This window comes from Mustela lutreola, chromosome 15 (assembly GCF_030435805.1).
Source record: "Mustela lutreola isolate mMusLut2 chromosome 15, mMusLut2.pri, whole genome shotgun sequence".
NCBI classification, from domain to species: Eukaryota; Metazoa; Chordata; class Mammalia; order Carnivora; family Mustelidae; genus Mustela; species Mustela lutreola.
In genome coordinates, this window is record NC_081304.1 from 36351407 (window position 1) to 36370152 (window position 18746).

General features: G+C 39.1%; 1 protein-coding gene across 1 annotated transcript in view; it reads left to right on the forward strand.

Moving 5' to 3' along the window:
• Nucleotides 1-18746, forward strand: part of AATF (apoptosis antagonizing transcription factor) — a 98877-nt gene that overhangs the window by 33527 nt on the left and 46604 nt on the right. Inside the window, exons 5-8 of the mRNA XM_059148123.1 lie at nt 5649-5763; nt 7789-7990; nt 8742-8906; nt 10205-10288. Coding sequence (XP_059004106.1) covers nt 5649-5763; nt 7789-7990; nt 8742-8906; nt 10205-10288 — 566 coding nt within the window. The remainder of the gene's footprint in view (nt 1-5648; nt 5764-7788; nt 7991-8741; nt 8907-10204; nt 10289-18746) is intronic.

An 18746-nucleotide genomic window follows, 5' to 3' on the forward strand; every position in this document is an offset into this window, starting at 1 on the left:
ATCTCTCCCTTATTTCAACTTCCACTTACTCCCCCAATTCCCCACATCATTCTCTTAAGAGAAAAAAATAAGTTTTGTCCACCGAGTCCTCTTTCTTACTTGATTTAATATGTCTTGGGTTGAATGTTTCTCACAAAAACACTTTGCATTCAGAATTAGCCTATCAAACCGTTTCCTCCACAGACTCCCCCGTAGACTGCATGCCTTTCACTGTGATGCCCCCTGAGGTATGGAAACCCAAGGCTGCTTTTGGCTTAGCCATCATGATTTTAGAATATCAGTCCCCATGCTCTGCTTTGAAAAGTTATCCTGGTGGCTATATTGTACCATTAAAAAAATTCTGCTTTCAGTCCGCGGAACCAGCCAACCAACACACGGAGCCAGAACTCTTTATCCTGTTCCAGTAAAACCACAGTCCTCATAATAACACATTCACTTATCCGAATCTGGGAGTCCACAGGAGCACACACCCGTATATGTGTATGTGTACACAGATGTATACAGATGCTTGCTGGACACACATTGGGGATGATAGCAACTCATCCATACGGTTGGTGTTCGGGAATTTGTAACCTGCAGTACTCTTTCTTACTGGTAACACCATTCTGCTTGGGGAATATAGAACAAGCCCAAACAGTAATACTGACAGAATTCGGAATTATGATACAGTGGAGCCTTCACGTAATTCTTTGTTGAAGAAGTTAGGGCCTAAATGTTAAGGCTTATTGTTATTCTGAGTTGATAATCTCTGCCTTGCTTTAATAATTTTTCCTCATGCCTGGGTAGCCCGCGAGTTGCACAATAATCACTCACACAGCTTTGTAATCAATGCCCAAAGTAATAGGATTCCTCTGGCCACCGGCAATTAATAAATTTGTGTCTTTTTTAAAACACTAGCAAGTCGGGCCTGAAATACGACTGACTGGCTCTCCTCATTTGCATATTTATTGCAGTGGAAAAATTCTTACCAGATGATTGATGCTGAGCCTGCCTCTTGAATTCCAAGCAGCACATTATTATGAAATGAAAAATGCCGGCCATACAGTTGATTAAAGTTGAAGACAGTGGAATCGGTGTTTTTTAAGATTGTGGGAGAATTAAAGGCATATTTTAATAGATGTTGACAAGAAGTGAACTAACAAAAGCAAAGCAAAGGATTTGCTTGAAAAGATTTAATCAAACGTCTTTCTTGGGGGATTAATTGCCGGGGATGACTAGTGCAAGTGGCAGGCTTGTGTGGATTTGAATGAAAAGTATTGTTCTCAGGCCAATATATCGTGTGTCATTTTGACCTATAGTTTAGCTCTGGTTCTAGAGTTACTTTTGAAGGAGAAAAAAATGCTCTTGTAATCTATACATTCTACTTCATTGTATTTATCTGGCATGATAGGAATGTGGAAATTTATCTTTGCTTGTACATAAACTATTGTATGTTTTCATGTTTATTTTTAAAAAACTGTATAGATATTTAAAAACTGATAAGGTAAGCTTTATTTTTGTTATAAATTCACTGTCTGCGTTCCCCTCCAATCCCCTTGCCAGAAGTTATACTTATTGGTTTATAATCTAATTAATGAACTGTGCCTATGTCCAAACTTATTCTCTGCCTACAATTTTGTTTATGTTGAACAACCAAGATGAATCAGGGAGAAAAATAAAGCTGTTAGGTGAAAATGGTTTTTAGATTGGTGACATTTTATATATAGAATGCTTGCATATGGGTAGCATGTAAATGAATACTTAATACAGGAATCTATGAATACTAGTTCAGTCCTAGCACTGTCGATCAGTACAAGCAGAGCCTGGGATTTTCACCATGTGAAAGACGATGATTTTTTTGATTGTGATGTACTTTCTATATCTCACAGCATTTAAAAATTAATGAAATTCCTTAATATATAAAAAACATGTTTATTATTTTTCACCTAAATTCTGTGAAATAAGCAAAGGATTATCTACATTTTATAGAGGAGAATATTGCAACTCAAAAATTAAATTGGTCTGCTCAGTAAAATGACTAGTTAGTAATAGTGTCAGTTAGAATACAGGGCTCCTGACCTCTAGTAAAGCACTCTTTCCATTGATTCTCTACTTGGAAAATTATTCCTAAAGCCAGTGCCCGGATGCTGAGGTTGTATCTTGATAATATGGTGAGGCATATGTCCTTCTTAATCTCCTCTTAAGGGAAAGGCCTCTGGAAATGGACCATGTAGGACAAAATAAACATATATATCCTTGACAGTCTCCATTTGTTTTGTGGCCACGTGCCAAGAGGGAGAGAGAAGAGAGTGTATGCTTCTCTGCTATTTTTTCAACTTGTAACTGACAGTAATTAGGAGAAAAATGAACGGTGAATTAGAAACTGTTGGTTCCATTCTCTTCATTTTTCATAGGGTTAAACAAATAGAACTCAGTCCTATATGAATGATAAATAGAAGTTGGGTTTGGTTTGGTTTTGTATTTTGGCTGAGAAGAATCCGCTGTTGGAGCTGAGTCTCCAAGAGTCTTTCCTCACTCTTGTCAGATGTGGCTTTGAGGAAGCTTGCTGTATCCAGGAAAGCATTGTCTGGTCTCTTCAGATTTTACATAACATCTCAGTGGAAGGAAATGTGTCCCTTTTCTCAAAGAAATGAGAATTGCATTCTTTCTTCTATATCTCTTTATAGGAAGCTGTCTGAGTGTTGGGGATTGGTGACTTTACTTTGATAAACATTTTTTTTCTTTTTCTTTTTCTTTCCTTTTTTTTTTGTGTGTGTGAGTGTGTGTGTGTGGTTAGAAGCACAGAATTGCAGATTTCATCTCTGGTAGGTCTCTTGACACTTTGATGCATGGTGGTGCTATCCCTGAATGGAGCTTAAATACTTCAGGGCTACTTTCTGACTGGGTGAAGGGGTGTATAAAATGAGAACATATGAGAGAGTATTAACAGAAAGGCACACTTTGATTTACTGATATTGGCTCTCTGCTTTCTTGTTGGATTGATATGCTGTCTAATATATCTGCAATGGATTTTTTTAAACTGACTTGAACAAAATAAAAAGGCTTGTATAGCTACTTGAAAGTGGCCCTTAAAAGTAGTAGTCTTTTCATTGTATGTTTTCACAGTTCTTGGTTCTGCCACATGTGAGTCACATTATGACTTGTTTGCTGGGGATAAGCAGCTGTGAACATTATAGACTGCTTTGCAGACTGGCGACCCCCCCCCCCCCCCCCCGCGCACATGGTTCCTGATTTCCTGGTTTACCTCAAGGATACATGGAATCTACCGGAAGTAAGGGACGGGCATCTGCTTTTCTTCTTTTGAATTTTTTATTGCGGCAAAAGAAACATGAAACCTAAAATTGACCTAACATAAAATTTATCCTAACCGTTTTTTCCATTTTCAAATTTATTTTGAATTTTCATCCTATGTAGTTAACATACAGTGTTACATTAGTTTCAGGTGTATAATAGGGATTCAAAAATTTACCCTAACTATTTCTAAGTGTATAGTTCAGTAGTGTTAAGTATATTCACACTGTTGTGTTACCAATCTCCAGAACTTTTCTGTCTTGTAAGAGTAGAACTCTATACCTGTTAAACAGGCCTCCATTACCCTCTCTGCCAAGCCCTGGTAACCCCCATCCTACTTTCTGTCTCTGAATTTGACTACTCGAGGTACCTCCTATAAGTGGAATGATATAGTACCTGTCTTTTTATGACTAGCTTATTGCACTGAGCATAATGTCTCCAAGGTTCATCCCTGTGTTATAGCCTGTGTCAGAATTTCTTTTTAAAGGGTGAATAACATTCCTTTTTTTTTTTCCTGTTCTTTTTGACTAGGCTCAAGATTGAACATTATAGATGATTTTTTTCTGCACAGAGATGAACTGGGATGGTAGAATTATTCATTATGCCCTGCTTTGGGAACACTTAAAGTTTGTGGTTCTTTTTTTTTTTTTTTTCCAATTGTGTTAAAATATGCATGACATAAAGTTGACCAGCTTAGCCACTTATAGAAATATAGTTCAATATTTTTAAGTACATTTGCATGGCTGTCCCAGTATCCCCACTGTCCATCTCCAGAACGTTTTCATCATCTCATTCTGAAGCTCTGTATCCATTAAACAGGAACAGGTGTCCATTCCCCTCTCCTATCCACCCCCCCTGCCATTGTTCAGCTTTCTGCTTCTGTGAATGTGCCTGTTCTGTGTCCCTCATGTAAGTGGAATCACACGGTACTTGTGCTTTTGTGACTTGCTTACTTAGCGTAAGATTTTCAAGGTTAGGTCTTGGGAATTTTGAAACCTACTTTGCAAATGCAAAATTGGTTTGTGGTTTCACTTTGGAAAACATGGGCTCTCTTTCTTAAGATACAACCTTTTCTAGAAAAGGCACTAAAAACCATGGTTAACGCTGACTGAAGTTTGTGTGAGCTGAAGTCCCTATGGAATATAAAGTAAAAATGAATGTAGGGTTTGCTAAGTGAAAGTAGGGGCATTTGTGAGAAGGTTACAGTTATTTAAGGGAAAGGGGGAAGGTGTGAGAGAAGCATAGCCAGAGATGAATGGACAGCCATTACTGATAATAAGAATGGAAAATCACCCGATTTAGCAATGGATTAAATATATAGAGTAAGGGCACCGAAATGTCAGTGATCGCCTATGAAAACACATTAAACGGAGAAAATCAGACAAGGGAGAAATATTAGGTAGGAATAACAAAGTTCTGTTTCTGACATGGTGTATTTGGAGGAGTGATGGAGCATCCATGTGAAGATTTTCTTGCAGTTGCTGGAAATGTGGAAGCTCGATAATAGGAGAGGCGTCTGAGTGCTACCAACGCATAAATAGTGATTATCGGTGTCTAGTTAGCCCCTTTAGCAGGATTAGGCTGATAAAGAAGGTAAGAGTTCAGTTCTCAGAGGGCCAGTTTTTATCCTGAAAGTTCTTAGCCATAGTAGACTATACTTAATCCTGACCTGCTTGATTACAAATGCATGCTGTTGGCTCTTTAGAGAACCAGGTAAGAACATATTCTCAATGCGCAGAGTTTTAATACACAATTCAGTACCACAAATAGGAAGTCATTAACTTGGGGGTTTTCGTACGTGAACAACAACTTTTCATAGGAGAATGTGTGGAGAAATTGTATGTATGAGGTGGCAGCTCAAACCAGAGGCAAATGAGATCTCCTGAGGGAGGGCGATGACGGCAGCAGCAACATCACAGTAGGGATCCCAGGACAGAGCTGTGCTCTTCAGGAGAGGAGGGATTGCTTAAGGAGTTGATTGATAGAGGGATAATCCAGGAGGTCGGTGGGTTACCTGTAGAAGCTAACACCATAAGGAAAAACTATTGGTTATGATGACAGGCAGGGTACAAGTTGGTCAATCTTGCTAAATTTAAGAACTCAAAATTTATTGCAGAGCCTTTCCTACACACTTTACATATGTTACCTCACTTGTTCCTCACAACGAGCCTGTGAAGTGGGCACTGGCATTATTTCCTTTCAGGAATTCTGTGTTTCAGAGAGTTCTTAGGCCCCAGGTGCCCTTTGCCTACCCCCAACCCCTGCCAGAACTGCCCAGGAGTCATGAGTTACAATCATTGCCTGCTTTGAAGAATTGTAGATAATTTATTGTTCCTTCTCTGTGCTTCATTTCCCAGGTCACAAGGCCCTTAAAGCATTGTTGAGGTCATTGGCAGATCTTCAGGAAGAGTTACTTTTCCAGTACCCAGACACTAGATATTTAGTAGACGGGACAAAGCCCAAAGCAGAAAGGTAAGGAAGGAATGGAGCTGTGGTGTTGCTTATTTTAATCTGGGTAGTTACCCATCATTTTTGAAAAAGAAAGCCAAATCATCTGCAGGCAGATATCATACTTATTGTTAGTAGTAACAGAAAGACCTTCTTATATTTACCTGGTGGCCAGAATGGCACACAAATTAAGAATTAGGTTTTCCTTTTTTATATTTACTTGTGCCTGCTTTTCTTTGTGGGCTTCTGCAAAAGGCTTGCCTTTTCGTCTTTAAAAGAAAAAAGAAATTAGGAGATGAAAGCTCATTTTTAATTTTAATTCTTTTTAAAAAAATAATGATTTTATTTATTTATTTGACAGTGAGAGAAGGAACACAAGCAAGGGGCTGGGAGAGGGAGATGCAGGCCTCCCGCCCAGCTGGGAGCCTGACGCAGGGCTTGATCCCAGGATTCTGGAGTCATGACCTGAGCAGAAGGCAGGTGCCCGACACCTGAGCCATCCAGGCGCCCTTTAATTCTTTTTTAAAAAGATTTTGTTTGAGAGCAAGAGAGCAAGTGAGTGTACGAGTGGGAGGTGTGCAGAAGGAGAGGGAGAAGCAGGCTCCTCAATGAGCAGGCAACCACATGTGGGACTCCATCCCAGGACCCTGAGATCATGACCTGAGCTGAAAGCAGGCACTCAACTTACTAAGCCACCCAGGCGTCCCTTAATTTAAAAAAAATTTTTTTTTTTTTAAGATTGTGTTTATTTATCAGTAGGGGGAGGAGAGAGAGAGAGCACAGGCAGAGGGAGAAGTAGGCACCCTGCTGAGCAAGGGGGTCAATGCCGAACTGGATCCTCAGACCCTGGGGTCATGACCTGAGCCAAAGGCAACCGCTTAACTGACTGAGCCACCCAGGTGTCCTTTAATTTTAATTCTTAATTAATGTTTATGCAGCAGTTTGTGCCAATACCATGGAATTGCTGGTCACAGCCATCTCCTTTTCAGTGAGGGAAGAAGTAGTTATTTTGAAGGATGGAAAATTTTCAGAAAGGCATGGAATATATTTAAACATGTTTACTTTTTCTGAAGTTGTCACATTTGATGAAGGATTTCCACAGAACCCCCCTACCCACCCACCTGTTTTTTGAGCCTGCTGTATATGGTGCCTGCTTGCTTTTTTCCCTTTGGGCTTATCCTTTGCTCTATTTGTTTTTAGTTGGAGGGACAATAGTAAGCTCACATTTATTGAGCACCTACAATGTGTTGGGGTCAGTAGTCCAGTGAGTCTAAGTGGCTTGCTTGATAGAGGCTGTATTACTTGATCCGGACAGTTGCCTTTATTTCAGTGTAGTTCCCGTCCTCTTGCCCACTGCTTGGAGTTTCCTTCACATTCAGCTCTTTTCCTTTGATTCAACTAATATTATTCTGCTTTCCTGAACAATTGGTTACAGGGAGACACATTTCCTTTATTGATTTGGGGATTAAGGTCATAAAAATATGATTATGTGTTTAAAGACCATCTTGTAACAGTATAGGCCTGGTTCATATGCATTTCTAATAATGTTTTTACAACCTCATTTATTTTTACGGTTTGCTTACCTTTTAAAAAATATTTCTAAGCCAGTAGTTTTTATATTTATTTGAAAAGTTACATGAGTTTTTGATTGAGCTCACGAACATTCTTTTCAAACAAAAAAAGCCATCCTCCCTCCCATCTGTGGTGTTTTTTAAAATGTAGACAGAATAGGGAAGGCCTGGGGTGTTTGGGTTGTCTCAGTTGTTAGGCATCTATCTGCCTTCGGCTCAGGTCATGATGCCAGGGTGCTGAAATCGAGCCCTCCACTTTGGGCTCCTTGCTCAGCAGGAGCCTGCTTCTCACTGTCTCACTCCTCTGGCTTATGTTTCCTCTCTCTCTCTGTGTCTCTCTGTTAAATAAATTTCAAAAATCTTTAAAAAAAAAAAAAGAATAGAGAAGGCCTAAGTACTCTCAACTTCATGTGAGCCTAGCTTTTTACTTGGGTGGTGTTTGTGTACATTGAACTTAATGTGCTTATTGATTTTACAGTGAGGAGGAGATTTCCAGTGAAGATGAAGATCTATTAGAAGAGAAGAAGAAGCAGAGAAGGGCCCCACCAAAGAGGAAGCTGGAAATGGAGGAATATCCCAGCTTTATGGCAAAGCGTTTTGCTGACTTTACAGTCTACAGGAACCGCACACTTCAGAAGTGGCATGATAAAACCAAGCTGGCTTCTGGAAAACTGGGGAAGGCAAGTATGTGTGTGTTTGTATGTGTGTGTGTGTACATGGGTGTAACAGAGTTTGTGCCAACCTGAAGCAGTTTAAAGACATTGGAACTACAGCTCATTGATACAGATAATGTCATGATGTAATAGTAATCAGTCATTTCTACAGAAAAATGTACTGAACTCCTGCCATTCAGTCCTGGGATTTTAATTTTATTAGAAGGAATATTTTGGTGACACCTGGGTGATTCCGTTGGTTAAGCCTCCAACTCTTGATTTCAGCTCAGGTCATGATATCAGGGTAGTGAGATCTAGCCCCGTGTCAGACTTTGTACTCAGCATGAGTCTGTTGGGGATTCTCTCTCTCCCTCTGCCCCCTCCCCCTGCTTGAGTGCTCTCTCTCACGTGCCTGCTCTCTCTCAAATAAATAAATAAATAAATAAATAAAGTTGTTTTTTGTTTTTTTTTTAAAGAATATTTTATTTTAGAAAATTATCTTGTAAGTGTTCAGATGTTTGGGAATACAAAATACTGAAAGAAGTGGATTTTTCAACAGTTACGGAAGGTGTGAAAGTTAATCTCTGGGTATAGGAACGCCTTCAACTAAATTTTATTTTTTCCATTACAGCCATTCACAAAGTCAGTCTGTAACACAAAGTCCCTCTGAAAGGAGGGTTGTCTATTTCTTTGCTGACACAGAAAGATAGAGAAACCAATGTAGCTGCCTTCAGCATAGACTTTCTGCATTATCTGACACTGGTTAATGTTGTTGCAGGGTTTTGGTGCCTTTGAACGCTCAATCTTGACTCAGATCGATCATATTCTGATGGACAAAGAAAGATTACTTCGAAGGACACAGACCAAGCGCTCCATCTACCGAGTTCTTGGCAAACCTGAACCAGCAACGCAGCCTCTCCCGGAGAGTTTGCCGGGACAACCGGTAAGAGGTCTGGGATGCTGGGTGATTACAGGGAGCAGTTTCTGTGAGGTTCATTAGCTGAAAAGTCTGATCACCTGCTTGTAGGTATTACCCTTGGTATAAGGAGTTCATGAAAGAAAGGGGAAAAAGCACTACTTTACTAGATTGTAAATTAACTAGAAACTGAGAGTTTGTGGGAGGAGAAAATTCTTTTAAAATGGAGCTATTATTAACTTATGTGTAGTCTTCTCTTATTTTTGAGTTTGACGTGAGCCTGGCAATGGAACCATTCGTAATCCAATTTTTAAAAATTCAATTTTAGAGCTGCTTCTCTAGCAGTATCAGTATGGAAGGAAGTGTGCATTTTATGTCAGACGTTTAGATACTATAGAAAAGGATCCATATCTGGAGCACATTCTTTTGTTTAAAGAAACATTTATTTATACAAATATATACTTAATAATTTTTTTCAAAGTTCAGAAGAATTTAAAATGAAAAGTAAAATTCTGCTTCTTCGATTACACCAGTGTTCATTTGTAACTGTAACAAGACATTTTCTATTCATATAACTATATATAGATATAACACATGCATATATAGAAACATGTTCTGTTTTTTTCTAACTAAATGGGATGATTTGTGTGTTTATATAAAGTATTAATACACTATATAAAATCTTAGTATTTTTTTAATTTAATTTTTCCTGGACACTTTTCTAAATCATTACATAGGGATTTTTTATCTCATTTTTCCCAGTACTAGGCTATGGTGTATTCCATTGTAGGCGTGTACTATAATTTATTGAAACAGTGGCTGTTTATGTTGTCTCCAGCTTAGAAACAGTGCTATAGGAAACATTCATGAGCATTTATAATACATGTATTTGTGTGAACATATGGATAGATTTCTCAAAGTGGAAATGTCAAATCAAAGAGAATACACATATTAAATCCTGATAGATGTTACTGAGGGCCTCCAGAAAGGTTGCATTAATTTCCGTTTCCATAAGTTCTGTTTTCTGGTACTGAGTGTTGCCAGGTTTAGAGCTGAAAAATGGAGTCTTCTCATTTTAATTTTCATGTATTTAGTTAGAATGAGATTAAACATATTTTTATATGATTATTGACGATTTTTTGTTATTTTCATGTTGAGTGCCTAATTAATGTCTTTGTCCACTTTTTTTATTGGACTATTTTTGTTCTTTAGTTGTAAGAGCTCTTTATATCTTAAGGAAAGCTGCTTTCCTGTTCTACACTGTTATACTCATTATTTGTGGTGGCTACATTACTTTGATTACTCTTTGGATTCACTCCTTCTAGGAGGTCCTTCCTCAAGCCCCTGCCAATGCCCACCTGAAGGACTTGGATGGTGAAATCTTTGATGACGATGACTTTTACCACCAGGTGTGATTTTTACACTGTTTTCTTTTGTTACAGATCAGGTTTTAGCATTTCAAAACCGCTCATAGAACTCTCTGACCAAAAGGTGGCTTACTTTGGAAGGAGGATAGAGTCAGAGAGTTAGAACTGCTATCTTTAAGATCGACTTACTGTGTAATTCTGAGTCTGTTTTGGTTTTTCTTTTTTAAGAGTTTATTTTTTTTAAGTAATCTCTACACCCTGTGTGGGACTGGAATTCACAACCTAGAGTCTTATGCTCTACCAACTGAGCCAGCCAGCTGCCCCTGTTGTGCTCCTATGTTGTATTTTTCCTTTTGAAATGAAAAACTACTGCAACTACTTTGTTAGTCACTGCAGAGTGTGAAGTATCTGTAAAAAAGCTGCAACTTCCTTGAGTCGGGAGGTTTATTTTTTCTCAACCATTTTTGCTAATATTTATAGAGGATTTTTTGTTAGTTGTTTGGTTTCTTGTCCTGTTGCTATTAGATTGGGATGTGGAGCTAAAGGGTTGGACTCCCAGAGTCCTTGAACTGCATTTCTGGTTCTATTGCTTATTAAGTGTTTTGCCTTTGGGGGATGTGTGTGCGTGTGCACGCGTGCATGCATGCATGCGTGTCTGTTCACATCAGTTAAGTATGTATTGAGATTGTCTGCTACTATTGATTATAACAATAATGTAATGTTTTGAAGACAGAATTGGTAGAGGTTGAAATGTGGCCCAGTTTTGATATCTCTTTCCAAATGTACGTCCCGTCCCCCCCCCCCCCCCCCCCCCCCCCGTCTTTCCCTGACATTATTCTCTGCTGGCATGCTGCTCTTTTGTCTTTTTTTTTTTTTTTTTTTTTTAAGATTTTATTTATTTACTTGACAAAGATCACAAGTAGGCGGGGGCGGCGGGGGGAAGCAGGCTCGCTGCTGAGGGACCCTGAGATCATGACCTGAGCCCAAGGCAGAGGCTTAACCCACTGAGCCACCCAGGTGCCCCCATGCTGCTCTGTTTAATGATGCTAGTGACTGTAAAGGTAGACTAAACATTTGTGCTGTTCTAGAGAACTAAAATAATTTCCTGTAATCCTGGGTCTCCTGATAAGCCATACTTAATGAAGTGCGCTTTGGGATGTACCCTTTCTAGCTTTGGAGAATCAAGGATGCTATTCAGCAGTGACACACCAGCTTTTGTTTAGCCATTATTTATCAAGATATTCTTTTTTTCTCAGCTGAATTTTTAGCGTGTTGACTTTTGCCAAAGAATTTGCAACTGCTTGTTGAAGGTTTAGCCATGATGACTGTATTATGTATTTGGTATATGGAGGAAAGAATATGGGAAAATTACACTGTGAGGCCAATAGAACAGGTGATTGTGTACAGGGGATAACTTTGAGTCTTTGCCCTAAGAAGAGAAATAATCTTTCTATTCACTCTGGAATGTTCAATGAAATTATTGCCATAAGTGAGCCTTAAAAGTAATGATGAGAGGGTATAGGAAAGAGGATTGGTGTGTCCTCAGGTATTCCTAGTCAGAGGTCCTGATTCTTTTTTCCATTTCTTCTTTATTATATCCATTTGTCAGAAGAGTAGGGAACTCTATTTTGTTCTAGGGTGTCTAAGGAAGTACCTGATATGGGATATTAATGCTGTGTAATTGTGTGAGATCATGGGAGACAATCAGAAATGCTCCAGTCTTCATTAATTGAAGTGTACATTGTTCGATGGAAAGTGCATCATAAATTAAATAGGCTTTATAAAATTAAACAAATTACTGAGGAGAAGTTGCTTCCACTGGCAATCCTTAGTCTGAAAGATTTTTTATTTTTTTTATCTTTTTTTTTTTTTTTTTTTTTTTTGCCTGGAGGTCTGTTTAAAAAGAAGTAGCATTACTTGATTGGCCCTTCATCCCAATTAATAATTTTACCTTCGATAAATTTTGATTTCAGAGTTATGACTAGTCACATCTTAGCTTTTCCCCTTGCTGGTTAATTGGGGTGCTGGGGTTAATCTAAATTAAAACTTAAACTAATAGAGGTCAGCAAGGCAGCTGAAACACCTGAGTGAAACAAATGGGGCTGCCAGGCGCAACTTTATCTTGGCTGTTTCCCAAGAGGGAAGTGGCAGCAAATTGGAGTTGTTTCAGCCTTCTGTAAAGGTGAATGATGGGTGACACTTGTTAATGTACAGCCGCTCCGGAAGCATTCCAGATTGCTTTGCTGCTGTACCAACTGCTGCCATCCATGCACAGTCAGTAGGAACTGGACCAGTTGCCAACATCTGGCAGCACAGCAAGGAATGGGTGCAAGTCTTGAAACCCCGCAGATTCTAAATATGGTGCTTAGAACTGTGCAGGCTTTAATCACTTACCACTCTTTGGCAGCGGGCTACGACAGCTTATCCTAGCCTCGTACATCACATCCCGACATCTGCTGAGCCTTGAGGCAGCTGCACATTCATTTTCTTTTCTTGCCTTTTCTCTTTGCCTCCTATTCCTCTTCTTCTCCCCACTCCCTCCCTCCCCGCATCCCCCCACCCCTCCGCCTCCCTTCAGTTTTCCTCTCCCTCCCCAATATACTTCTTGGGAGAGATGATCTGTAAAGATTACTGCTTCATTGTGTGCAAGTAATTGTGGTGATGCCAGGCCCTTGACAGACACAGCGCAGCACCTGTTCTGCTGACCTGGTTAATTTCTTCTGTTGAGTGGGATTTGCCCGAGATTGGAGCTGAAGCCAATTCAATGATAAGGCTAAAGAAAATGGCTGTATGTTTTCTGTCACCTCCCAATTAAATTGGCTTCATAAAGTGCTTTCCTTTATTTGTCAGGGTAGTAAGCCTGAGCTAAGTGTTGCATTCAGAAGTGGTACAATGTATTACAATGGGCCTGTGAGTTTTCATTTGTGTTTTTTTTTTATGTGGTCATATGGAAGTGCTGGGTGGTGAATATAATACACTTAGCCATTTTTTTTTTAAACCATACTTGAAGCCAGACTCTTTGGGTCCATGTTTTGTAAGGAAGAGATTATAGCCACATTGAATTTTAATGTTTCATTGTAAGGGTTTAAAGGCTTACTTGGTTAATTCAGGCTGTGTAAATGCCCTAACTACTGAGAATGATATTCAGGGTCACAATACCCAACATACACACACATTCTCCCTCCCCCTCTCTCTTTCCCTTTGTTTCATAATGGGCCTTAAATTACTGTAACTTTCAAAGTATATCTGTATTATTTAATAAAGGTACATATATAGGTATGTACATGTGTGTATATATATACATAGAGAGAGGTATCAGATATCATAAGTAATCATAATTTTTTGAGCTGAAAAGAACTTTACAAGAAACTGCATCCCTGAGAAGTTAAGTAACTTCCTAGAAGCCATATACTAGATGGCAACACGAATACTTGATCTCAAGACTTTTTAGACCAAGCCCTGTTCTTTCTGTACCTTTATTTCTTCACTATTTCATTCTTGAGCCTTCAAAAGACTTCACTATGGTATTACATCTTTCAGTTTGTAAATAGGCTTCATTTTATTAGAACCAGGAGAAATATTATTTGTGTTAGTCATTTTTTTTTCTTAGAAGGCAGATGATTTATTGAACTCCTGTTACTTAACAATTCTAATGAAAAAAATTAGCTTTATAGTTGTGCTACTGGTTTGTTTGGAAACTGGAATTGCTGAAAGCTTGAAGTATACCCAGTGGGAAGATTTTATGAGAGAAACTGTTGACCTGCTGTAGGCATTTCGGAGTTTCCCTCTCAAGTGGAATTAGTTTGCATTTGGCCTATTTCTTGTCAAAGCTCATCCCTAAAAACAATTTCACAAAATAGGAAGGTTGTAAATGACCACAAAGGATGAGCCATTCAGAAACGTTTTCAGTATCTGTTTTTCATTTTCATTATCCTATTTGCTGAGTTCTATGAGCTGTGTTAACTATATGACTGTGTAAGGTTTTTCTTTTGTTTCGACTTGATTTTTTAAACCATCAGTTAATCTTTGACTTGAAAAGCCTGCATTCTTAAAGATTTGAGGAAGGACTAACATTTACTGAACACTAGTTATGTGCCAGTTCCTTGGCTTAGTAGATCAGTGCTTGACATACATCTTTATTTAATCCCTACAAGATCTCCAGGTTGAGATACGACTGCACTTAGCAATGAGCAATAGAAAGTGACTGCTTTTATTCTTTTCATATCCCAGACCTCGGACTAGTTTCTTGTTAGTTCATGAGGTATTTTGTTCTGAAAGGACTAATTGAGCTTAGATATTGATAAATCGATACCTGGATTTCTAAGGGTTCATTAGGATTTTGTATGTTGCATCTAGCTCTGTTTAGTTTTGATCTGGTTTGTCCTGTCACTTTGAATTTAACCAGGAGTGTCTAGAGAAAGGGATAATAGGTTTTGCTCTTTCGATGACCACTTTGATGGGTTAAATTTCTCCTTTCACATGCCATCAGGGCATGGCTATAACTGACCTTGCCACATGCTGGACTTAGACATTTGATAATGCCATAAACAAGTAATTACTAATTCAGTGAACTATTAAAAGTCGATAATGTTAAGAAATAAGGAAGAGGCAAGCTTTCTGACAAGGTGGTTTACTAATTAAATTGGTGAGTGATTAATATGGACAGTTGATGTGATGCTTTAATTGCATACATTTAGATCTCAGTGTGAATAAGATGTTTCGAGCCATTCCTGTGGTTAATGCAAGTATCCTTACTGTTGGCATATATCTTTCCAGTGGTTCAGTTGTTGGTTAATAATATATTTTAAAGTTTGATTTGAACCTGTTCCTTTTAATTAGTTGTCAAAAAACAGATACCTTCTGGTTCAAAGCAGTATTTCATTTTTATTTTGTTGCTGTTACTTGAGATGTGGGTTGTTTCTTAAAAATTTGATAAAACTTATTACATGTAGCCCTGTATGATGATTTTAGAGAGGATATAGATATGTAGTACATAAACTTGAAGTTTGAAATTATGGCAGAAATAAGGTTTAGGTTTCTTGAGGCATAGTAGAGGTTTTAAAAAACAACAACAACAACAAAACAATCTGGGGCATCTGGGTATCTTAGTTGGTTGAGTGTCCCGCTCTTGAGTTTGGCTCAAATCATGATCTCCGTGTCGTGAGACCAAGTGTTAGGTTTCGCACTTGGGCAGGGAGTCTGTTTGGGATTCTCCCTCTCCTCTGCCCCTTCCCCTGTGTTTTCTCTATCCCTCTCCCTCTTTCGAATAAATAAATAAATCTTAAAAAACAAACAACAACAAAAACAAACCAATAACCAATTAAACTCCAGTTTTAATAGTTACAAGATTATTTTGTGTACCACATGTAAGAATTTTATTTGAGATATATTCTAGCTTCTGTGCTAGAATGTGTCAATGTTTAGACCCAATTTCAGCATCAGTATTGGCATTTGACTGCTAGCATGGACTTGCCCTTGTGCAGACTGCATGGGGTAAGAGACCCAAAGCCGTATTTTAAACGCAAGGTCCAGAAATTTCATCCAACAGTCGTGTCAAGGGAAAGTACACGTGGCTGGCCCTCATTTCTTTCAGTTTCCTCACTTTAAAAAACATCAGAGCATGACTTCAGTACTACTACCTCATTTAACAAAAGTAAACCTCAGAACAAAGCCTGAAGCAGTACATTTTATGGAGCCAGCTAGGAAAGAGATAAGAATTGGCTTAGAAATGTTAAAGAAACTTTTTCAAACACAGGTGATACCCTGGGAGTATGCTAGGCAAATATGTGGCCAAAATTGCCTTTTCTATACTAATAAGCACAATGTCAGCCGGCTGAGTATAAATCAAACACAGGACTCCAGCAGTATTTTAGTGGCCCAGTGTGAAGATTTTGGTACTTCTCAGGAATGGGGAATGCTACCTGTTCCCTAAAGTAAATATGATGTCTTCTTATTAAATCATGCTCCTTTAAAGTCAATGATAGGGAAAATGATTTGGCGTAGAAAGGAGAGGTTAGATAGCATCTTTGAAGAACATCAAGGCCAGACTGACTTTTTGCGAACTGGAGCCTAAAGCAAGTACATGACTAGTATAGGATCACCCCACTTAGTGAGTTGGGGCATGGAAATCCAAGAATTCTTGCTCCTGGTTTGATTTTCTTTCCAGCATATTAAGCTGCCCTTTGATCTGACATGTTTGAAAATCCATTTGAAAATTTCCTTTTCAGAATAAATCTGTTTAGGATATTGGACGTCCAGTGAGTATATCTGTTTGCACTCTGACGCTTTTATGCAGTTATGAACTTCATTCAGTTAACACTTACTATACCAGATGCTAGGTTTATAAAGACAGAATCCCTGCCCAAGGAATTTGTGTCATCCCAAAAGGAGTGAGATTCTCTCTTAATTTGTATGGTCACATAGCTTCTCCTTAAGAGTGTGACTTCATTAAAACTCGTGTGGAGAGGGACGCCTGGGTGGCTCAGTTGGTTAAGTGGCTGCCTTCGGCTCAGGTCATGATCCCAGGGTCCTGGGATCAAGTCCCACACCGGGTTCCTTGCTCGGCGGGGAGCCTGCTTCTCCCTCTGCTTCTGCCTGCCTCTCTGTCTGCCTGTGCCCCCTCGCTCTCTCTCCTTCTGTCTCTGACAAATAAATAAATAAAATAAAATAAAATAAAATAAAAAACTTGTGTGGAGAAAGTAAATGGTGAAAGAGAGTAATTGGGTCCTTGATACAAAAACATACATGTAGTTGTCTGGTGTCTGCACTGATTAACATACCAGTTTCTCTCCCAGCATATACCTGATCTGATTCCCAAAGTCATTTTCTGTAACTTCTGAAAGACTTTAAGAGGGGTGCCTGAGTGGCTCGGCCAGTTGAGCGTCTGTCCGACTCTTGGTTTTGGCCCAGATCATGATCTCAGCGTCCTTGGATGGAGCCCCTCTTGGGGCTCTGCACTCAGAGGGAGTCTACTTATCTCCTTCTTCCTCCATCCCTCCCCCAGCTTATGTGTGAGGGCACATACTCTCTCTCTCTCTCAAATAAAGAATGAAATCTTTAAAAAATAAAATTAAATAAAAGACTCTAAGAGATGTTGTTTGATATAAACTCTGGATAATATAAAATCCCTATTTTCTAAGAATGTAGTAATTGTTACAAGCTCGATTGCGATGCCAGTAGCCACTGAAACTTACTTCAGGCTAGCAGAGCCTTCATGTTGGTGATAGGTATTAGAGGGTTCATTTAGCTATGGCCTGCTTTTGTGTATTTCTGAAATTTTCTATAACAGAAAGTTAAGGAGAAAAAAAGCCTTCAGATTTCTATCTTCCTTGCATCATTCATTCAATAAATATTTGCCTGCCTGCTGTGTCTGAGTAACTGCTATTTTAGGCTGTGCTGTGCTATCTAATGCAGTAGCTGCTAGCCACGTGTAGCTATTTAAATTTAAGTTAATTAAAATAGATTACAGTTAAAAATTCAGTTCCTCAGTCATACTGGCCACATCTCAAGTGCTACGTGGCCACATGTGCTAGTGGCTACACTACTGGACAATGCAAGTATAGAACTTTTCCTCATCATAGTTCTTTTGGAACTCTGTTAGGGGCTACGACAAAGGCAAGTTTTGTTGTTGTGAGCCTCCATTCTAGCTTAGAGCTGGGATGAAAAGGGAAATGTATAGTGACTGTATAATAAGAAATTCTAAAACTGGGTATGGGTGAAGGGAATACTAGGGTAGGCATGGGATGGTTGCTATTTTTGTAGGAAATTCAGGGCATAAGGCTGTTCTTGAGCAGAGACCTGAAGGAAATATATTGCAGCCATGCAGGTGCCTGGAGGAAGAGACTTGGGGACAAATGGAATGACAAGTGCAGAGCCTCTGAGGCACAGTGGAGAGTGGGACGCTGTAGGAAATCCAAGGAGGCCAGTGTCTCCGGAGTGGAGTAGCAAGAAAGAGTGATATGAGAAGAGAGAAGAGAGGTAATGCAGGGCCAGGTACTATAGATCTTTGTAAGCTACTGCGGCACTGTGGCTTTTATTGTGGCTGAAATGGGAAACCACTGAAGGGGTTTGAATAGAGGAGTTGCATGATTGGACTAATATTTCAGAAGAATCTCTCTGCTGGCTCATGTTGAGAATAAACTGTAGGGGGTAAGGTGGCAAAGACAAAACGAGTTAAGAGTCTAGTGATAATCAGTCAAGAGATGGAGGTAGCTGGGACTAGGGTGGTTTGCAGGGAGTGCTAAGTGGTTGGATTCTGAATTTTTGTTCAGGGTGAACCGACAGGATTTGCTGTTGGATTTAATACGGGATGTGGAAAGAGAGGAGTCCAGGATGACTTGAAGGTTTTTGGCCTGAGCAATTGGAAGGACGAAATTGCCATTTACTGAGATGGGGAAAGCAATGAGAGAAGCTAATTTGGAGGTGAAATCTGGAATGTAGTTTTGGTTTTATTAAGCTTTTTTTTCCTCTGTGGACCTGTTTTGGCTTTAATTATTTTGAT